This window comes from Gorilla gorilla, chromosome 2, assembly GCF_029281585.2.
Source record: "Gorilla gorilla gorilla isolate KB3781 chromosome 2, NHGRI_mGorGor1-v2.1_pri, whole genome shotgun sequence".
Taxonomy (NCBI): Eukaryota; Metazoa; Chordata; class Mammalia; order Primates; family Hominidae; genus Gorilla; species Gorilla gorilla.
Window position 1 is genome coordinate 119826682 of NC_086017.1, and position 21628 is coordinate 119848309.

General features: G+C 37.9%; 2 protein-coding genes across 5 annotated transcripts in view; both read right to left on the reverse strand.

Annotated features, from left to right (window-relative positions):
- The window catches only part of GUCA1C (guanylate cyclase activator 1C), a 48416-nt gene extending 37689 nt beyond the window's left edge, over nucleotides 1-10727 (reverse strand). Inside the window, exon 1 of one of the 2 annotated variants that reach the window (XM_004036028.4) lies at nucleotides 10407-10727. In XM_004036028.4, coding sequence (XP_004036076.2) covers nucleotides 10407-10610 — 204 coding nt within the window. In that variant the 5' untranslated portion in view covers nucleotides 10611-10727. The remainder of the gene's footprint in view (nucleotides 1-10406) is intronic. The other variant, XM_031009541.3, reaches the window with a different exon arrangement.
- A 4312-nt stretch (nucleotides 10728-15039) lies between these two features.
- Nucleotides 15040-21628, reverse strand: part of MORC1 (MORC family CW-type zinc finger 1) — a 165993-nt gene continuing 159404 nt past the window's right edge. For all 3 annotated transcript variants that reach the window (XM_004036029.5, XM_019023101.4, XM_055381193.2), the window contains 2 exons: nucleotides 20194-20388; nucleotides 15040-15910 (listed from right to left, as the gene is read on the reverse strand). In XM_004036029.5, coding sequence (XP_004036077.2) covers nucleotides 15755-15910; nucleotides 20194-20388 — 351 coding nt within the window. In that variant the 3' untranslated portion in view covers nucleotides 15040-15754. The remainder of the gene's footprint in view (nucleotides 15911-20193; nucleotides 20389-21628) is intronic.

The window sequence follows — 21628 nt, forward strand, 5'->3', positions numbered from 1 at the left end:
GTAAATGCGGATGAGAAAAATAGTATCTACTCTATAATATTGTTGTAAGGATTCTATGAAATAATAAACATAAAATGCATAAAAGGGTGACTGGCACAGAAGTGTTGAGTGTTAGCCTTTATGAGTAATAATCAAAGTTTTTCACTTCTTTCAAGATCCCCAAATGCCTCAACTTCTCCAGAAAGCCTTTCCTAACTAAGTCCATCGCTCAACCTCTGCTGCATCTTCTGATCCCAGCAAATGAACCTTGGATCACACAGTCAGTCCTGCTTATACTGTCTTGTTTTATTCATTGGTTATATAATCTTGATATAACTTTTTTCCTCAACTAGGTTATAAATTATTCTAGGGAACAGAAAATCATGTTTTCTACCTATTCACACACCCCTAGCCCCACACAACCCTAATATTTGAATGTAATTTTTCTATTCTTATCTGCCCTGCTGGGAAGGGATTGAAGAATTCCCCTAGGGGACCCTTGACCATATTACCAGGTTTAAAAGCAGCCCTTAACACCATGAGTCCATTTGGAACCTTGGAACCACAGAGTTAGTACAATGTGAGGGAAACCTCTCAAGCTTTGATTCCTTATTTACTTCTTTTTATTTTCTGAGGATGTGCCTATCTTCCCCACTAGATTGTAAAGTCAATTTAGGACAGAGACCAATTATTATCCATCTTTGTGGCATCCTTCCCTCCTCCATGCCTCCAGGTGCTTAGTAAATATTTGCAAGTGCAGTGAGATAATAATACAGAATGTTAACTATGTGAGTTTGCTCCTGGTAATCCCTCCTGTCATCCAGCTCTCCCCACATTCATAAAGACATTCATTGCCTAAGAGATAGGTCATTGTAGCAGAAAATCAAGCAGGAATCAAGAGTTCATTCTTAGCTCTCAAGTTTCAAAGGTTGAAGCCATTTAGGATTCAGAGCATAAAGTTTATGCCATAAACAAAAGATTTAGAAGAATGCTTAATTAGAGAGAGTTTTTCTAGTTTCTCCACTCTACTCCTAAACTACATAAAGATTCCATAGGCTGGGAAGGTGTGGAATAAGGGAAGGAAGAGAGAGTTGCCAGATATCAAGGGGGAGGGGGGCGCTGATATGTGAGAGCCAAGAATGGTTGGATGACAGATAATAGAAACACCACGTTTGGCAATTGTAAGAGCAGAAGCACCCGTGATTCACCTCCTGGGTAGAGATACACCAAGTTCCCCTGCACCTAGCGTAGATTGGGAGAAAAGGCTGTAGGTGTATGTGGCCAGAGAAGCCTGACCCAAACTAAGAGGCCTTGGAGTATAAAGTAGCTGAGGGAGAATCTGACTTAGGAGGCACAGCCGTGAAGAAACAACAGCCCTCTGCATGAATCAGGAGATAAGGAGGGGGACTATCTCCACAAATACTGGTGTAGACAGATTCTCCCCCAACACCTTGATGTTTGAATGCACATTTGGGGTTTACATGCAATCCTGGAGAGTGGCGGGAGAGCCCTCCTTCATAAAGGAGAACTCAAAATATAAATTTAGTAGAAAACTAAAGTAACATTTCTTGAATGCCTGAGTATGGAAGCTGAAATTCTTACCAGATACACAAATAAGAAATACATTTTAGTCTGTTATCCCTCGCACCCCCCTCACTTTTCCCCACAAGTCCCCAAAGTCCATTGTATGATTCTTAAGTCTTTGCGTCCTCATAGCTTAGCTCCCACATATTACTGAGAACATACGATGTTTAGTTTTACATTCCTGAGTTACTTCACTTAGAATAATAGTCTCCAATCTCATCCAGGTCACTCCACCTGTACCCCAATAACTTATAGAAAAAAATTTTTAATTAAATAAATAAATATAATGACAAACCAAATTTAAAATAAGCACATAAAGTCTGTGGACAAAACAAGAAATCCAAATAAAAAATAAACATATAAAGAAAAGAAATATATTTTAAACTTCTTGAGATAATTACTCCAATTAAGCACTAAGTTACAATGTGGAAGATATGGTGGCCTCCTTTAGAATATATATGGAGAAAAAAAAGGAGGGAAAGAGAGGAATGGAAAGGAAAGAAGTGCATATGTAAAAGTGAGCCTACTTAAGTTGTTTCCTGCAGGGTAAACACACCTGATAGGAATAATTTCAGGGAAACCTGAGGATGACCCTGTCTGGCAGATGCACCTGAATGTGTTCTGAGCTAGAGAATCTGGGAGTGGCCAACCCAGAGATTTGTTTCTTGTCTATGAGGAACATCTAAGCCCCTGTCCCGTCCTGTGGAACATGGGTCACATGTGATTGAGGCCCTGAATTTTAGGTTAAATGAAGGTTGCCAGGTGGACGTCATTAAGGGAAGGGTCTTAACCGAAAACACTATAGCAACTGCATGCTGTTTGTAAGTGACTGCAGTTTTCCTGCCCAGCCCGCCACCACTGGGCCATGCAGTTGTGTTGTCCAGCCCCTGCCACTGAGCTCTCTCTCTTGTATATAAGCCCCTAATGCAACCCCGTGTCTCATTTGCTGGCTCTGGGCAGCTTGTTTGGCCTCTTGAACCTGGTGCCTTCCTTATGAAGGTTAATAGGGGTTCAGCACAACATCTATTATTTTATTTAATCACTCAGTAAACATGTTTGCTATCTCCTGTATGCCATCATGCTATAATAGGTGCCCGTTCTGGGGAAATGTGGGATTTGAGGGGGTCAATAATCCTCTTATTCTTCATATTTCTGTACTGTTGTTTCATGAGGATGAATTGATGCACCACTTAAAAAGAGGAAGGAGACTTGGAGAGGAGTAAACGGAGGGTGAGAAAGAAGGCAGCATGCCTAAAGTGCAGAGCACAGGGTGAGTGGCAGAGCCAGGTGCTCCTTCATCCTCAGCCTCTGCATGGATGTCAGTACAGCAGAAGGAAGTTCCACTTTGTGCACTCCCTAGGAGCAGAGCCAGAGTGCAGGTGCATTCCCAGAACAGCAAGTACCTTCCTGAGAACTGGGTGTTTTGTATCAATCTCCAAGTGAAGCCTACGGATGCTTAGGTGAGAATAGTGCAGCCCCTGCCCACTTTCACTGCCTTTAAGGAACCAATGGCCAGCAACAAAAATCTACAGTTTCTGTTATATCTGTGCTGGCCCACACCTGGCCCTCAAAGGCTCACTAGGCTGTCACCAGGTTTTGCATTGGCAGTGGTAGTTGCTGTGGCTGGTCTTTGGAGCCCACCTAACTTCAAGTCCCATCATCTCACCTGGTTTAGGTGTAACACTGACCACAAGAGCCACATACTTTCATTTTGTACTCATCATGGAGACTTTATATTTTGACACGTTTGCGCCAGTCTAGGACATCGGCTTTGAAGTCGGTAGAATTTTAATAACGGAATGGATGATTCCCAGTTGTAGAAACTAAGGAACTTGTGTTGCCAAGTCTTTCCCAGAGACAGATCTTAATTTTGAGAGGAGCAGTTTCCATCACTGACCTCACCTAGTAAGATTTGCTGTCTTCTGTGCTATCTTTAAATTTTTAAAGCATCCTGTTTTTAAGCATGTATGTAGAACATGTACATATTTAAAATTAAATACAATTAAAAGGCCTATAATTAAAAACACCGAACTTGTGGGGTTTTTCCTAGTCTTAACATTTGTAATTAAGATGCTTATTCTTATATCTTGATTTATTAATTTTAGACATTGGCTTCCTGTTATACTGAAAGAGAAGTATTTAATTTTATGACCCTCATATAACCCAATGATATGCTGGAGCGTATTTCATCTGCCAGTGTGAGCTGATTGTTAAATTGTATAAGCCAAGTATTAAACAGTCATTAGCTTCAAAATTGGCCACCGCGCGAGTATTTACTCTATGGAAATCAGCAAATGTCACCAGAGTTACCTGCCCTTGAACCCTCTGAGTTAATGAAGGATTCGCCGGCACACTATTGTTCTCCCACCAGATTCCCTTAACTGTAGTTAATCTAAAAGAGTTTCATTTTAATGATTGTGGTAATTTGTTTTTTGAAACAGGGTCTCTGTCACCCAGGCTAGAGTGCAATGGTGCAATCACTGCTCACTGCAGTCTCAACCCCTCCAGACTCAAGCGATCCTCCCACCTCAGCCTCCTAGGTATCTGAGACTACAGATGTGAGCCACTGTGCCCAGCTACTTTTTTTGTGTGTTTTTTTTAGAGACAAGGTTTTGCTATGTTGCCCATGCTGGTCTCGAACTCCTGCACTCAAGCCATCTGCTCGCTTTCTTGGCCTTTCAAGAGTGTTGGGATTACAGGCGTGAGCCACCGTGCACAGCCTATGGTACATTTTGTTCTCTGCATAGCCATGGCATACCAAAATTATTGACTTCCTTGTTATACATGGAGTTAGTAATTGCCTCATTGTAATCAGACTGACACCACCTGAACCTAGCAGACAATTCACTAAAGTAAGACAACCAATAATTATGTGCCTGTAAAGTATTCTTGCCAAACAAATCTGAATCTATTTAAGTTTCTATAGCTAAATACCAGTTTATAGGTAATATGAAGAATCAAAAGCAAGTTAGATGACACAAGAGGACAATCAGATACATTTACAATGCGGGATATTCTACAGAACCAATGACTCACTTTCCCTAACGAATCATTGGCATGAAAAAGGAAGAAGACGATTAGAGAACTATTACAGAAAAAAAATAAAGACTTGAGAGTCATAACCACAACTGCAACATGAGCACTTTGTGTGGATCCTAGCTCAAATCAAGAATCTGAAAAAAAAAAAAAAAGTATGCTTGAAACAATCGAAAATTGGTCCACAGACTGGGTATTAGATAATATTAGCAATTATTAGTTAATAATAATGTGTATTTCAAAATCACTAAAAGAGTAGATTTTAAATGTTCTCACCACAAAGAAATGATAAGTATGTGAGATGATGTATATTTTAATTAGCTTGAGTTAATCATTTCACAATGTATTAACTACTAATAGCCTGCTATTGCTTGGAAGCCTTACCAATAACAGAAACAGTTGATTAACACATAGTTTCTATGTTATGTATACTGTATAATGCATGCTAACAATAAAGTAAACTAGAGAAAATAAAATGTTATGAAGAAAATAATAAGGAAGAGAAAATATATTTACTATTCTTTAAGTAGAAGTGGATCATCATAAAGGTCTTCATCCTCATCAGGATATCCTCACGTTTGAGTAGACTGAGGAGGAGGAGGAAGAGGAGGGGTTGGTTTTGCTGTCTCAGGGGTGGCAGAGAAGGAAGAAAATCTGTAAGTGGACCCTCACAGTTCAAACCTCTGTTGTTCAAGGGTCAACTGTGTATCATACCACAGCATTATACCCCATAAATATATACCATTATTTAAAGTTTGTCTATTTAAAGTTTAAGATGGAATTACTGTTATTTTTAGGTATGCTAATGGCATAGTACTTATGGTTTAAAAATGTCCTTATTGGTACAGATGAATAATCAATATTTTTAGGATAAAATTACATAATGTTGGAGTATTTTTTCTTTAAAAAATCCAGAAAACATGTAGGAGGACCGATGAAACAAAAATGGCAAAATTTTTATAATTGCTGAAGCTTGGTGATGGGTCTATGAGAGCTAGTCTACTTTTGTATGTGGAAAATTTTCATAATAAAAATGTTTAAGGTATTTCATTTTAAATTTTGGTAGTTTTCCTTGTACTTTGCCTTATTTTCAGTCAAATATAGCATCAGATTTGTTAAATATCTATTAACAAATTAATATTGCTTTTGAAATCCTCAAACATAGTAGCTGATTCATCAATGTCATTTTTTAAGGTCTTCCTCCCAGGGTCCCCCTTCTTCCTTCTCAAACGGGATTAGCAGCTCATTGGGCTTTCTGCATATAGCTGTTGATCTGGACTTTCCTGTTCTATGATCCTCAGACTGCCCTCACCTGATTTCCTATGTTGGATTCCTCTTTCCCTGTTTGTTGATACATGTCCTCTGATATGGTTTGGCTCTGTGTCCCCACCCAAATCTCATGTTGAATTGTAATCTTCAATGTTGGGAGAGGGACCTGGTGGGAGGTGATTGGATCATGGGGGCGGTTCTCCCCTTGCTGTTCTCACAATAGTGAGTGAGTTCTCATGAGATCTGGTTGTTTAAAAGTGTGTAGCACTTTCCCCTTCGCCCTCTCTCTCCTGCCACCATGTAAAGACGTGCTTCACCCTTCTATCATGATTGTAAGTTTCCTGAGGCCTCCCCAGCCATGTCTCCTGTGCAGCCTGCAGAACTGTAAGCCAATTAAACCTCTTTTCTTTATAAATTACCCAGTCTCACGTAGTTCTTTATGGCAGTGTGAGAACAGACTAATAAACCCTCATTTTTGATGGAGCACCTACTCCAGAGCTTCCTAAAAAAAAAGTAAGTGTGAAATAAATTTTCTAGTCTTTGCACGTCTTTATCCTCTCTTCATGTTTGATTTGGCTCGATAATTTCCTCTCAGAATTTTGGAAGGTTTTTTTCCACTTGTAGCTTCTGGTGTTGGTGTTAAGAAGCTCAGTGCTATTTTGGTTTCTATTTCTGTTTTCTTTCCTTTCTTGAAAGACTTTAGGATTTTCTCTTTACCCTTCTTATAAAATTTCTCAGAATATGCTGTAGGTTGATGTCTTTCTGCATATTGTGCTGGGCCTTGTGAAACTTCTGTCTAACAGATCTGGGAATTTTTTTCTTTTTTCTTTTTTTCCTGAGATGGAGTCTCACTCTGTCACCCAGGCTGGAGTACAAGGGCACGATCTCAACGCTCTGCAACTTCCGCCTCCCAGGTTCAAGCAATTCTCTTGTCTCAGCCTCCCGAGCAGCTGGGATTACAGGTGCCCACCACCACGCCCGGCTAATTTTTGTATTTTCAATAGAGATGGGATTTCATCATGCTGGCCAGGCCAGTCTCGAACTCCTGACCTCAAGTGATTTGCCTGCCTCGGCCTCCCAAAGTGCTGGGATTACAGGCATGAGCCACTGCAGTGGCCAATTTTTCTGATTTTTTTGTTATAATCTCCTATTTTCTCTGGCCCCTTTTTCTGTGAGTCTTATTAATAGGATAGTAGACCTATTCAGCTCAATTTAAGGATTTCACTTGGAGAAATCCATGTGTGGAGGGAAATAGGGAGGGAGTCTGTAACAGTTGAGCCAGCTGTCAGACCATGGTGTCAATCTGATCCAGGTGAAGAAGAGAGGAAGGGAAGGTTGGGAGAAGTGTCCTAGGCACTCCTGCAACCCAAGGTCCAGCAAAGCTGCCAGGGAATCCCTGAGCCAAAGCCTGTAGACAGAGGACTCTTCTGTCTGTTAGGAATAACCCGGCCTTAGTATTTTTGCTGCACTCAATCACTGGTGGTAGTCTAAGCCCAGTCAGCATGGACTCAGGGCAAGCACAATTTGAATTCTAAAGTGAAGCATCTAGGGCATTGGTCAATTACATTCCCCAAAGGTCTGAGGTGCTAAGGCCATAGCCATTCCTATAAAATAGGTTCCATTACCATTGTGACGGTTGAATGTATTCATCTATTCAGTGCACCTAGAGCAGTGTCAGGCACATCATAACCACTCAAAAAGTGGGTTTTGTTTTCCAGCTTTATTAAGGAATAGTTGACAAATAAAAATTATATATATTTATGGTATACAATATGTTATTTTTATATGTGTATTCAATGTGAGATGATTAAAAGAAGCTAATTTCTATATCCATCACCTTATCACATACTTATCTTTTTTTGTGGTGAGAACATCCAAGATTTTCTTTCTTAGAAATTTTCAAGTATGAAATATTTTATTAACCATAGTCACCATGCTATACAAGATGCCCAGAACTTACTCATCCTGCATAACTAAAACTTTGTACCCTTTGACAAACATCTCCCTATTACTCCTCTTCCCCATCATCCCCAGTCCTTGGCAACAGCCATTCTACTCTCTGCTTCTATGAGCTTGACTTTCTTAGGCTCCACATATCAGTGAGGTTGATTATGCATTACTTGTCTTTCTGTGTCTGGCTTATTTCACCAAGCATAATGTCCCCCAGGTTCATCTGTGTTGCTGGAAATGACAGGATTTCCCTGTTTTTTTAAGGCTGAATAGTATTCCATTGCATATACATGGCACAGTTTCTTAATCCATTCATTTGCTGATGGGTAATACTTGGGTTGATTCCATATCTTGCCTGTTGTGAATAGTGCTGCAATAAACATGGAGTGCAGATAGCCTTTCAACATACTGTTTTCATTTCCTTTGGATATATACCCAGAAGTGAGATTTCTGGTTCATATGGTAGTTCTATTTTTAATTTTGTGAGGAACCTGCATACTGTTTTCCATAGTAGCTGTACTAGTTTATATTCCCACCAACAGTGTGTAAGGTCTCTCTTTTCCCTACATCCTTGACACTCAGAAAGTGTTATTGTTATTGAATGCCAAGGAGAAATCCACCATGCTGTGTGATTAGCAAAAAATATTATTATAAATTTTATGCTTTAAATCTCAGAATGTATTTACTTTCATTTTAAGCACTATCCTAATAGGCTTTCTTAGCTTGAATACAATCCAAAGCCAGGTTAGAAATGGCACATTAAAAAGAGATCAAAAGCTCATTAATATTATAACAATAAGAAAGCTGTGAAATGTGAGGTTGACAGCAGGAGAAAAGACAGAACTACAAGAAAAAGCAAACAGAATGATAAAAGCACAAATTTTCAGGGTTTTTAACATTAGGAAACAGCTCCAGAAACTTCAATGGGAATGGGTGTCTCATGATATTACACAGAATGTAACAACTGCTGTTCATAATAATGACCCTGATATATTAAGAAAGTGCTTTACCAGCACTTTGAGGAGGTAGAAAAGTATGAAATGCATTTTAAAATAATTTCCATCTATAGCACATAAAAGAAAAAGAAAAATATTGCATGATCTCATTTACATGTGGAATCTAAAAAAAATCTGTCTAGAACAACAGACTTTCATCCTGATATTGGGCTGCTTATAGCAGCCATACAAAGACTGAAGCACAGAGAACGACAGAGAGAAAGAAAGAGAAAACTGAGATTGAGAGCTGAGAGAGACATACACAGGGAGAGGCAAATAAAGACAACGTGGCATCATGCTTAGAGTATCTGGAACACACTTCCAGGATTAATAACAAAAGCGGAATCTGCCACATTTTCCCACTGATTTGTCAGCTCCTTGAAGATCGCCTTTTGCTTGCATTGACACTAAGTAAAATTGATGAGGAGGAAAGCACTGTCATGCTAAACAGGCAGTGCTTAACTCATATTTGGTAACAAAGCACAAAAGACCATACCATAATGTCCTAAAGAAATCTGTTCCTGACATTGTTACAAGGATTAAAACAGCTGTTAATTTTGCACAGGTTTAATCTTCCCAAGTTCCTGCCTGTTACCTCCTTTTAAGTCACCTGCTTCTTGGTTTAAAGTATTTTGCTAAATTCTACACATCCTATCAAACAACCAGTTTTTTTTTTAATTTTACTCAATTTACCTCCCCTTCTTTCTCTTCTATTATCAGCTGGATGGCCTTCTAAAGTCATCTATTTTCTATTAGCATTTTCTCTGTTCCTTTTTATTCTAGTCAATATCTACACATTTTGAAATATACAAATCTACAGTAAAATAACCAAAATAAACAAGTAAAAGCAGGCAGAACCTAAGCCTGATATTTCAGGTTGTTGCTTTTTTGTCTCTCTTTTTTTTTTCAATTCCATATATTCTTTTCTCTTCTCTTTGTATTTTTTCAAGAAATGAAATTAAATGCACTACAGCTCCTCAGGAATGAGTAAATTCAAGATAAAAGTTGAGTAACAATCTTTAGAAACAAAAATTTGTCTGAATTTAAAACTGTTAAGCTTCCATTTTCCCCAAACTAAATTGGTAAACTATGGGGAAAAAAGTAATATGAAGCAGTTTAACTTTTGATTTGAGTACAGACAACATGTTGGCTAATTTGTATTGATTATATCTGCCAATCTAGATGCAATCACACTTTTAAAAGCAGAGTCCTGTAATTCGCTTTTCTATAAAATGTCACCAATGCATTAAATACTTCGAAAACAGTCTTTGTAAATCAATCTGTACTTATTAGATTTATTTAAATGACAGCATTAGAATTCCATGCCGAGATTTAATTTGGTTTTAAAATAACTCCCTACATGCAGAACACTTCCTAGGGTGGGAGAGGCTAGTTCCCAATTATTTTCATGCCATCAGTACTAAAAGTATTTAATGACTCACTTACCTACAAGCTGTGAGTTGCCTGAAGACCTCTCCATTCAGTGGGATGCACACATTTTACTTAAGGCTATTTTACAGGAAAAAAAAAAAAAAAAGGAAAGAGTGCAGAACCACAGCATTTTCAAATGAAATGAAAAATGAAAGATCTTACCTTGTTCGTGTCAAAGGTATTATAAACTTGATCAATATGTTTATTGGCCTTCTGATTCAGACCTTGCAGACCCAAAAGTGTCTTAAATTCATGTAGTGTTTGCAGGCCGGATGGATATTCCATCATAAATGTTCTGTACCACACATGGGTCTCTTGTGTAGGAACTGCTTTCTGATCACCAGCTATAGATTTGCCATTCCCCATCTTGACTCACAGTCTACAGCTTTTCCTCAGGTTGTTTTCACATAAGTTTTTGCTGGATTTAGTCCCTTACTCCTCACTAAAACTGAAGGCTAACATATGCCCTCAGAAAGCTACTCTAAACCTCTTACAGCAACAAGCTAAATAAGAATAGAAAGCCAGTGAGATTAACTTACCTGCCCAGTTTTAAAACCAAGGTCACTTGGCACTTGGTAACTAACATGCTTACAGTCATGCAGAGACATAGTTTTTTGTGAAGGGAACACACAATATTTTAGAGAGGGTGATCTTTGTTATATTGTTAGCCATAAATTTTGCCTACATTATTGAGTGGTACAGTGGGTCTAATGGCAGGAACTTTGAGATGCAATCAGGAAGCCTAGATTCTATGCTTTGTTCTACCACTTATTAACTATATTGAAACATTACTTACATTCTCGTCTGTTTCCTCATCTGTAAAACAGTAATAAAAGTTTCTGCCTTTTCATACCTGAGTATTGTGAAGATATATTTAGATAACATTTTACATGAAAAAATCATACATTGAGTATTATTAAAAAGAAGTCTATGTATAAGAGAGAAAAATAGGTAGAGAGAATTAAATAGTAGTAAGAAGAACTTCAGATGTAGTAGTCAGATAAAGGAACATATTGGGCTGTGTCTTCTGGCAGTGTTCTTCCTTTCTCTCCCCCACCCTCTGTTCTTACCTTTTTCTGGTCTCTCAAGTATCTACACATGCCATTGGCCTGCCAGCTTTATCTCACTCCAGTTTTCTAATCTGGCTAATCTTGTCCTAACCAAGCCCCATTTGCCAATGAACTTAAGAACAGGGTCAATGGACCTAAGAACTGTATCCAAGGTCCAGTAGTGGAAATGAATGCTTTGTGTGGTCCTCAACCCATTTTGGTACCAACCATACTTAGAACCAGAAAACCCCAGGTAGAATATAATTCTGTTACCCCTAAGTTATAGTTCTCCTTTTTTTTTTTTTTTTGAGATGGAGTCTCGCTCTGTCCCTCAGGCTGGAGTGCAGTGGCATGATCTCAGCTCACTGCAAGCTCCACCTCCCGGGTTCACGCCATTCTCCTGCCTCAGCCGCCCGAGTAGCTGGGACTACAGGCGCCCGCCACCACGCCCAGCTAATTTTTTGTATTTTTAGTAGACATGGGGTTTCACCGTGTTAGCCAGGATGGTCTCGATCTCCTGACCTCATGATCCACCTCAGCCTCCCAAAGTGCTGGGATTACAGGCACAAGTCACCACACCCGGCCTACAGTTCTCTTTTCTAACCTCACTCAATTATTTCTTTTATTTTCATTTTGGCCCAGCTCATATATCTGGTCTCTGTCTTTGTCCCTGTTCCTTAGTCCTGACTGATTACCTGTTTATTATGAAACCCTTGATTCCTAAGAAGTAGCCATCATGGCCTAAATGAACTGCCTTGACCAGAAGTGGTGGTGGTTACAGTGAATATGGTTAATTTTGTTTCAAACATATCAATGTAGACTCTCAATGGGACATTTCGATGTCATAATTAGAGTTAAATAAAAGGGCTAGGCACAGTGGCTCATGCCTGAAATCTCAGCACTTTGGGAGGCCAAGGTGGGTGGATCCCTTGAGGTCAGGAGTTCGAGACCAGCTTGGGCAACTGGTGAAATCCCATTTCTACTAAAAATACAAAAATTAGCCGGGCATAGTGGTGCACGCCTGTAATCCCAGCTACTCGGGAGGCTGAGGCAAGAGAATCAGTTGAATCCTGGAGGCAGAGGTTGCAAGTGAGCTGAGATTGTGCCACTGCACTCCAGCCTGGGCGACAGTGAGACTCTGTCTTAAAAAAAAAAAAAAGGTGAAAATAAGGTTATAGAATGTAAAACTCACCCATTTGAAAGAATTACTTGAAACCATTAAAGTGAATGATACTCTTTTTTGGACAGTAAAAAGGACAAAGGGGAGACAGTGAGGACTCAGCCTTGGGATTATTCAGCTAGGAATTAGAGAAATATCCTGCTAGAATTTTCAAAAAGCATTCTTTGGGGAAGTCCCCTTTAAGACTGTTTCTAAATGTCTGCCAGAGGATGCTCAGAGGTGCTGACTTTTTATCACCATTAACATTTATTAATCACTAATTTTTAAATTAAAGAAAAAATGGATACAGATGATGGCAGAGGAAGGTAGTAAAAGTTTTCAAGGAGGCAGGAAAATCCTTTGAGGAAGGAAAACTTTGGATGGATCAAGAATATAAGGACCTGAGATCCAGAAACTGTTTCTTCATATAAATTCTACTTTAAAGAAAATTGGCCAAGCGCAGTGGCTCACACCTGTAATCCCAGCACTTTGGGAGGCCGAGGTGGGCGGATCACCTGAGGTCAGGAGTTTGAGAGCAGCCTGACCAACATGGCGAAACCCAGCCTCTACTAAAAATGCACAATTAGCCAGGCATGGTGGCACGGCACCTGTAATCCCAGCTACTCAGGAGGCTGAGACAGGAGAATCGCTTGAACCCGGGAGACGGAGGTTGCTGTGAGCGGAGATCGTGCCATTGTACTCCAGCCTGGGCAACAGGAGAGAAACTCCGTCTCAAAAAAAAAGAGAAAAGAAACAAAAAGAAAACCTGCATAATGATCATTTGCTGATGCAGAAAAAAACTTTAAAATTATTTGTAAAATGAGAATTCTTATATTGAATACAATATTGTATTAAAAAATCAGGAGTCTTGCTGTATAGAACATTAGCCAGTCATAAGATCATGGGAAAAAGCCTTCATTCATGATAGGCTAAAAAATAAATCTAACTGCAATAAATATAATTAGGAATGTGCAAGATGTATTTGAAGAAAATTTTAAAATGGTATTGTAGGGTTCCAATGAAGACTTGAGGATATGCAAAGGCATATCTTGGTCTTGGGTAGAAAGACTTAATATTAAAAAACATATCAGTTCTCTCTATATTAACCCGTATTATCACCACAAACCCCCATCTAAAAAAAAATAGAATTTGAGGGATATTGGTGGCTACAAAATGTAATTCTGAGAATCAAGCATAAAAAAATACACAAAAAATTTTGAAAAATAAAATTATTAAATAGCCCTACCAAAAACATCATGAATCTGGCATGAGAAAAGATGAAGCACTCAATGAAAAATAAATAGATTCTTTTTTAACTAGACTCAATTACAAATAAGAATTTAATATGCAATAAAGGTGGTATGGTAAGAGAGTAGGAAAGAACTGATTATCAATTAACAATTCTGGGACAAAGCTATGGATATGTGGAAATGCACATACACACATACATAAACACAAAGGATTTCTAACTTACTTCTTACACCAAAATAAATTTTAGATGAATCATAGGTTTAATATAAATCACTATTAGAAAACAAAGCAAAATTGTTTTATAATTTTAGGAGAGTCCTCTCTAAATATGACCATAGAAGCCATAAACAAAAGGAAATTAAATCGTAGTCTTTAAAAAAATCCCAGATGACTCAAAACACCATAAAAACAAAAATAAAAAGTTTGTTAGAAAATATCTGTAATATATATCATATAAAAAAGATAACATCCCTAATGCGAAGATAGTTCTTACAAATCAATAAGAAAAATACCCATCACCAAGTAGAAAAATTGACAAAGTCCAATTTAAAAATCTGAATGACTTTTAAACATATGAAAAGATGCTCAATCACACTCAAAGTATAAGAAATGTATGTTCAAACTACAAGGATATACCACTTTTCACCTGTTTGATCAGCAAGATAAGAAAGTCTGGTAATCCACCAGGTAGGAGAAGGTGTGAGGAAAAAAACTCATACACTGCTGTAGGAGTGTAGACTAAAAAAATTTTTTCGAAGTGGTATTAGGCAATATCTATTCATAATAAATGTATATACCCTTTGATCCAGCAATTTGTTTGCTGAGACATTTGACAGACATAATTGTACATGTGTGAAATGAACAAATTTATAAGGATATTCAAATGTTGTGTGTATGTAAATCCAAAAGAACAATAAAAACCTAAACATGCATTGATAAGGAAATGGTTAAACAGATTTAGTATTTCCATTGAATAAAATAATAAGGAGCAGTTGAAGATAATGAGAGGTTATCTCATTAGCTTTCTATACATATGTATTATTACATGTACTGGTCTCAATATGGAATGATCTTGAAGGTATATTGAGTGGAAAAAAGCAACAGCAGCATCTTTTGGATGCTATTACATCCATATGTATAGCTATATCATGATATATATGGTTTTACAGATATTGATTGGGGACAGATTTACAAGGAACTGGTAAAAACATGCCTCTTGAGAAGAGTACCTAAGTGGCTAAAGACAAAAATGAAATAGTTTACCATATTCCATTTCCCATGTTCCAGGCTTTTGCTATGTGCATATACATAAATTAAAATTATACAGTTTCACAAATGAATATTAAATGTTTTATTGTTTTTGTCTAAAGTTTCAGACATTTCTAAACAAAATAAACCACTTATCAAGAAATGTGTAAAAACATACTTCTTTACGTATATGTAAATGTAAAACAACAATTTTTACATATGTGTAATATGTATACATATTATGCTTAGGAGATTTATTCTTTTACTATGACTAAATAATAAAATTATATAAGCTATGTCTCAAAGTTTTGGGGGGATTTGTATTTTCTGCTTGACTGAGTGTTGGCTATAGTGGAGAAAGGGCATATGTCTTTCTTTTTCAATATCTTCAAGAGGAGGTGATTCTGTAGTCCTTCACATATCGATTTTGAAAAAATCTGCTTTTAAATGTTTTTAAGGAATAACAAAATTACAATAACAATCTTTTAAGGAATAACAAAAGTTAAGCTTGAGTGACATTTTCATTTTTTTCAGTAGCTCACATGAAAATTAGAGAACTCTAGATATTATTAATATTTCTGAAAGAAAAGGAAGATTTAGATAATTGGATTAGGGAATATATAAATTGTAAATCGGTCTCCATTTCTAGAGTACACAATTTTCTTATTTGAAAAAAATTATTTCTTATTTCTTATTGTTAAACAGAATAGACTTTACAGTAACAACAACAAAAAAGAAAAATTTTTAAAAGAATCTTCCAATTTTCTTATTAGCATTTTTTAAAAGGTAATACCATCTCTGACTTAATTTTCAGAAGTCTTTTCATTTTTTTCTAAAGGGAGTCTATGTCTTGCATCTATAGTTACTTTATTTAAATTGTTCTGGAAGAGAAGATTATCTTCCTTAAGCAAAGCTTCTAAATAAGTGTCAATCTGCTCCAGGTCACCTTCTGGACCACCCTGGAAAAGAGAAGCAACAGTCACACCAGGGAAAGAAGCTGCAGAGCTTATTCCTGTAATTTGGGCAGCCTCCTAACAGTCTTCCCTATGACTCATGCTGCAACAAAAGCCACCTTACATTTGAATCATGCTTTTAACCTTTCAAAAGGTTTTCTCACTTAATGTCATTTTGTGCTAACAAGTGGTTAGAAACTTGGTTCATTTTTTTATTCTGTAGTGGAAGTTAGTACTACTTTTTTTCTCTTTTTAAAAAATTACTTGCTATATTCCTAAAGCCCCCTCAGTCTAATCTCATCCTTCTTTGTTACAGACTGTAATCTCCTATTTTTAAAATTAATGAATCTTTAGCCTTGTAGGCAAAAACAGACAAGTAGCCAAATTTTGTCTTCTTTGTTTCCTCTATTTCCATTGCAGCGTCTTTTCCCTCAGCTCTTGGCTTACTACCCTGGTCTGTCTCCTGTTTATCCTCCCCTTCTCTCTTTTACTCAGCTCCCTACTGAGGCGATTTCATGCTCTCCTTTCCTGGACTTCTTGATCCATGGAACAGTTAGACGTATGAGTTGGGTCTTCAAAAATTTCATGGAAAATGCATATTATGAAAAAACTATGTAGGCATGGATTTCAAAAATTTTGAACAAAAATCAACTCACACTAAGTTGTTATGACATATTTGACCAGGATCTAGTCTGAAGCACTAAAAGGATAAGATATCAGTTTGAAAGCAGCCCCTATCAGAGCAACATGAATTCTGCTGCAATTGAAGCAAGAACATACATCAAATTTATGGTGAGGCTTGGGTGGAAGAATGGTAAAATCATTCATGCTTCATGAAAAGTTTATGGGGACAATGTCCCCAATGGAGAGCCTATAACAGAGAAGGATGAGATTAGACTGAGGGGGCTATAGGACTATGGCAAGTAATTTTTTAAAAAGAGAGAAATCAGCAGTTAACAAATGGATAACTTAAGAACAGATGAGATGATGTTGAAGAGGAAGCTAGCAGTGTCAGACTGTCCACATCCCTTTGCAAGGAAAAAGTTAATCTTCTTCATGCTCTAACTGGAGAGGATGGATGATGCTTAATAGCAGAAACAATCGCCAACACCACAGACATCTCAAGTGGTTCAGTTAACACAATTCTGACTGAAAAATTAAACTTGAGCAAACTTTCCACTCAATGGGTGCCAAAACCATTGTGCCTAGATCAGCTGCAGACAAGAGCAAAGCTTTCAATGGAGATTTTAGACAAATGGGATCACGATCCTGAAGGATTTCTTCAAAAAACTGTAACAGGAGATGAAACATGGCTTTGCAAGTATGATCCTGAAGACAAAGCAATGGCTACCTAGAGGTGGAAGTGGTCCAGTCAAAGCAACAGTGGTCGGTCAAGAGCAAAGGTCATGACAACAATTTTTTGGGATACTCAGGGCATTTTGCTTGTTGACTTTTTTGAGGGCCAAAGAACAATAACATCAGCTTATTATAATGGTGTTTTGAGAAAGTTAGCCAAAGCTTTCACAGAAAAATGCCTGGGAAAGCTTCATCAGACAGTCCTCTTCCACCAAGACAATGTTCCTGCTTATTCCTCTCATCAGACAAGGGCAATTTTGTGACAGTTTTGACAGGAAATCATTAGGCATACACCTTATAGTCCTGATCTGACTCCTTCTGACTTTTTAAAAAATCTTAAAAAAAAAAATCTGTAAAGGGCATCCATTTTTCTTTAATAATGTAAAAAAGACTGCATTGACATGGTTAAATTCCAAGGACTCTTAGATCTTTAGAGATGGACTAAAAGGCTGCTGCCATTGCTTACATAAGTGTCTTGACCTTGATGGAGATTATGTTGAGAAATAAAGTTTACATTTTGACTTTTAACTTTTAATCCCATTTTTCCATAAACTGAGGTCTCCTTGAATGTTCCCTCTTGGCTGACTGATCTAAATCTCATTCCCTTGGGCCCAACCATGGGATCAACTAACTCTCCAACTGAACGGATAGATAAGAGGATTTTTAGGAAGGGCCTTTCAGAAACAATCCTAGCACTAAGTGTCTAGCACCATTAACCTCGCCTCTGCATCTTTTCTCTGGTTCCATAAAATATGCTTCAACTTTACTCCCTCTACCACAGATTTGCTCTAACAAGGCTGAATTTTACTGAGTTCCAGCTTTGTGACTGGGACACTGTTCCTACAGATGGATTACAATGATGTTGATATTTACCTTGACTTCCAAATATTCACTGACCCTGAAGAATGCCCTGTGACCCTGACACAAAGCACTTCTCGTCCTGTTAGATATAATCTCATCTTTTGGCTATTATCCTCTGCCTGGTGGAATAAACTTCTTCCAGGATGCTACATTATTTCCACACTCGGCTTCTTCATGTGCCTGCCCCATCTCTATCTGCTCTGGGTCCCTCATCTCGATTCTCTGCTGTACTCTACTGCAGTGGCTCTGGCAATCAGAAACTGTGAAACAGAAATTTAATGTGGGGCGATGAGAGTAATACATTTGGGCAGGAGCCCTTTGAGTACCTCTCCACTGAGATTAGGCAAAAGAGTTTCATACTCTGCTGGCTGAAGCCCTTCACCTGCCTACCAAACTTTGTGAATACAGCAAATTAAATTAGTATGGTTACTCTGGCTGCTGCTTAAGAACCTAGAGGTTTGGCAGAGAAGGAGTAGTAAATGATTATTCTTTCAGTTTTTCTTAGCCTAACGTGGTTTTGCTATTATGAAAGCCAATTATTTTATAAACTTGTTTAATAGTCAGAAAGTGGTATTCAATTTCTAGGATACAGAATTTCTTTGGTCTTTCTAGTTTACTTGTTAGTGAAACAATAATCGTCACTGAAACACTACCATGTGCTAGGCTCCATACCAGGCTTTTAACACATGAAAACATTTGGCATTCTTCACAGCCCCAGGAACTAAAGGAGCTCTACTGAAATCCTACTCTCATAGCAATAAATAAACTAGACAAATTGGCTGAAGTGGTATGGTTGACAGAAGTGCAAATACAATTACCTTTATATAAAAATTAGCATTAAACATCTTTCTAAATTTTAATAACATAACATTTTAACTGTTGCCTAGACCATCAAAGGGGAGAGGGACTTCTCTTTTGGCAATATACTTAAATTAAGCAAATTTTAAAAAAAAAGCTTTTCTGCATTTTGTTTTGTACTTAATATAAGATAAATTTCAGATAAATTAAAATTTTTTTGAAGTGGGAAGGGACTCCCACGTTTAAATGTTCACAACCAGGAATGAAACCCAGGCAGCCTGGCTTCAAGGTCCATGTTCTTCACACATTATACAGATGTATGTATGGCGAGTTTCTTGTCTCTCCCTAGCCTTTTCAAGGGCAAGGCAATCCTCTAGCCAATCCTCCATAAGGGTCTCAGTTCTTGTCCCCTCACCTTGCACGGCCCAGGAAGGCTCTGTCTCCTGTTCCAGCACTCAGGGCCTATATTTGAGGACAAAATGCCACAGGCTCCCTAGGCTCACTGTTCTGGCTTGGATTTCTCAATTTATTTCCAGAATCCACAGGAAGACTTTCAATCCTGACTACATATATTTTCAGTTTTGTTGTATTTTATGCAGCATTTCCATGTGCTATAGAAGATGGGCTCTTCCTCATCAGTTCAACCTATCACATAACTCAATTCTTTATACATTAAAACATACAAAAAAACTGACAGTAATCCATACTTACATGATGTTTCCTGACTTCTCCCAAACTGTCCTCTAAGATTAAGAGGGTTTATTTTTATTTATGCATTAAAATAAAAGTAAAGTAAAATATTTCGCTGTCTGAAAAAACTGAAAAAATTACCTATTGGTCACATGTTATTAAGGGGACACCAAGGATGATCATGCTATACCAACAGCACAAGCAAAGATTCTGAATTAAGATACAAAAGAATGTGTGCCTGTAGTTCCAGCTACTCAGAAGGCTGAGGCAGGAGGAATCACCTGAACCCAGGAGGCGGAGGTTGCAGTCAGCCAAGGTCGCGCCACTGCACTCCAGCCTGGCAACACAGCAAGACTCCATCTCAAAAAAAAAAAAAAAGATACGAAAGAACACAGAGTTTCTAAACGTTCTAATATATGCCTTCACAGTTCATTTATTTATGATTTCAAAATCCTTATGCAGAGAGTAAGGGCTGACTTAAGTGACTTGTCCAGGTCAGTGAGTGAATGACAATGTTAGAAGTTAGCTGAGTTCTCGTTCCATAGAGTCTACTCCTACTGCTCAAATACAACTTTTTCACTCACCAGTTGGAGTTTCTGCAACAATAGTGCCAGTTTTATACGAAGATTCTTCAGCTTATCCTCAGAGATTTTTCTTTTATTTTCACATTGCCCCAGAGAGATTTCATTACGTATTCCTCTTGTATTTGAATCATAGATAATGGACTGCAATTTCCTCTTTATTTTTTTTTCATATTGGACCATGTAAGTATTCTGTATCTGGGAATGTTTTAAAAACAGTTTTAGCATGTTTTTAAAATATTACTTTCCCCCTAATATCACTAGACAATTTCATATTCCAACTCTGCCTACATGTACCAAGTGTCAACTTTGTAGGTGGTCTAAATTTAGGAAATATTGATACCCTTAAGGAACTTACATACACTCTGATAGAAGACTAAGAGAGAAGAGAAAAATGTATAATATTTCAATAATTGTAATTATAAGGAGGAAAGAGACACATGACAGTGAGCTTGGAGATCTTTGCTCTGGAATGAAGAAGAAACCTCGTAAAGCTTGAATCTGTTCTCCCAATGGCGATCACCAGATTATTTAAGGCACAAAGTGAGCAGGTGCCTGTGACTCTCTCCACAGCACCAGTAATTCACAGGCAATGACAGAATGGCCCATCACTTGGGGCTGTCTGGCAGATGATGTAGTGTTACTTGTAAGGCAAGGCTGTAGCATCTAGAAAGCACAGAAACTACGGAAAGAGGAATTCCTGTTCTCACTCTCTTCGGGTTCCTTATCGTGATACAAAAAGTACAGGTAGTTATGTATATGACCTTCATTAATTGAAGAATCTTGGTTGTTCTCCAAAATTTCATGCTGTGCCTGAGGCACTCATGAAGTAGAAAGAGGTAATGGAGAGGCCAAATGCTTCAGTTTCAGAATGACATTAATTGCTTGTATAAACATTTCTAGAAGGCCAAGTGATATTCTGAGAAAAGTTGTAAGGTAGCCTCATTTGTCTTTTGGGCCTACCCTTCCCTTTTCAGACCCTCCACTACGTTGACTATGTGCAGACCCTTCTCTGACATCCACATCATCTCATTTAGCATTCACTGACCTCACGAGTTTCCCCTTTTTCTACAAAATCCTTTAAACAAGCAAACAAAAATCCCTACATATAGGAAATTCTGTTTAATAAATATTCACTAACTAGTTCCTAACTCGAAAGCACTGCATTTAATTATAGATGATGTGGAGATATATAAGGTATAGTCTTTGCCCTCGAGAACTCTCTAGTTCACAGCATGAGATAATACAAGTGTGCAAATAAATCTTATGGAACATAAGGACCTTGTGCCCCCAAGAAAGGCACTAAATAGCAGGGATTCAGGACAGCAGATAATGCAGCACTCACAGCAAGGGAATTTCAAACACAGGGTAAATCCTGCCTTGAAATCCACGCCACATTTAAAGATCCTGGAAGGGAATCCACTTTTGAACATCTTTA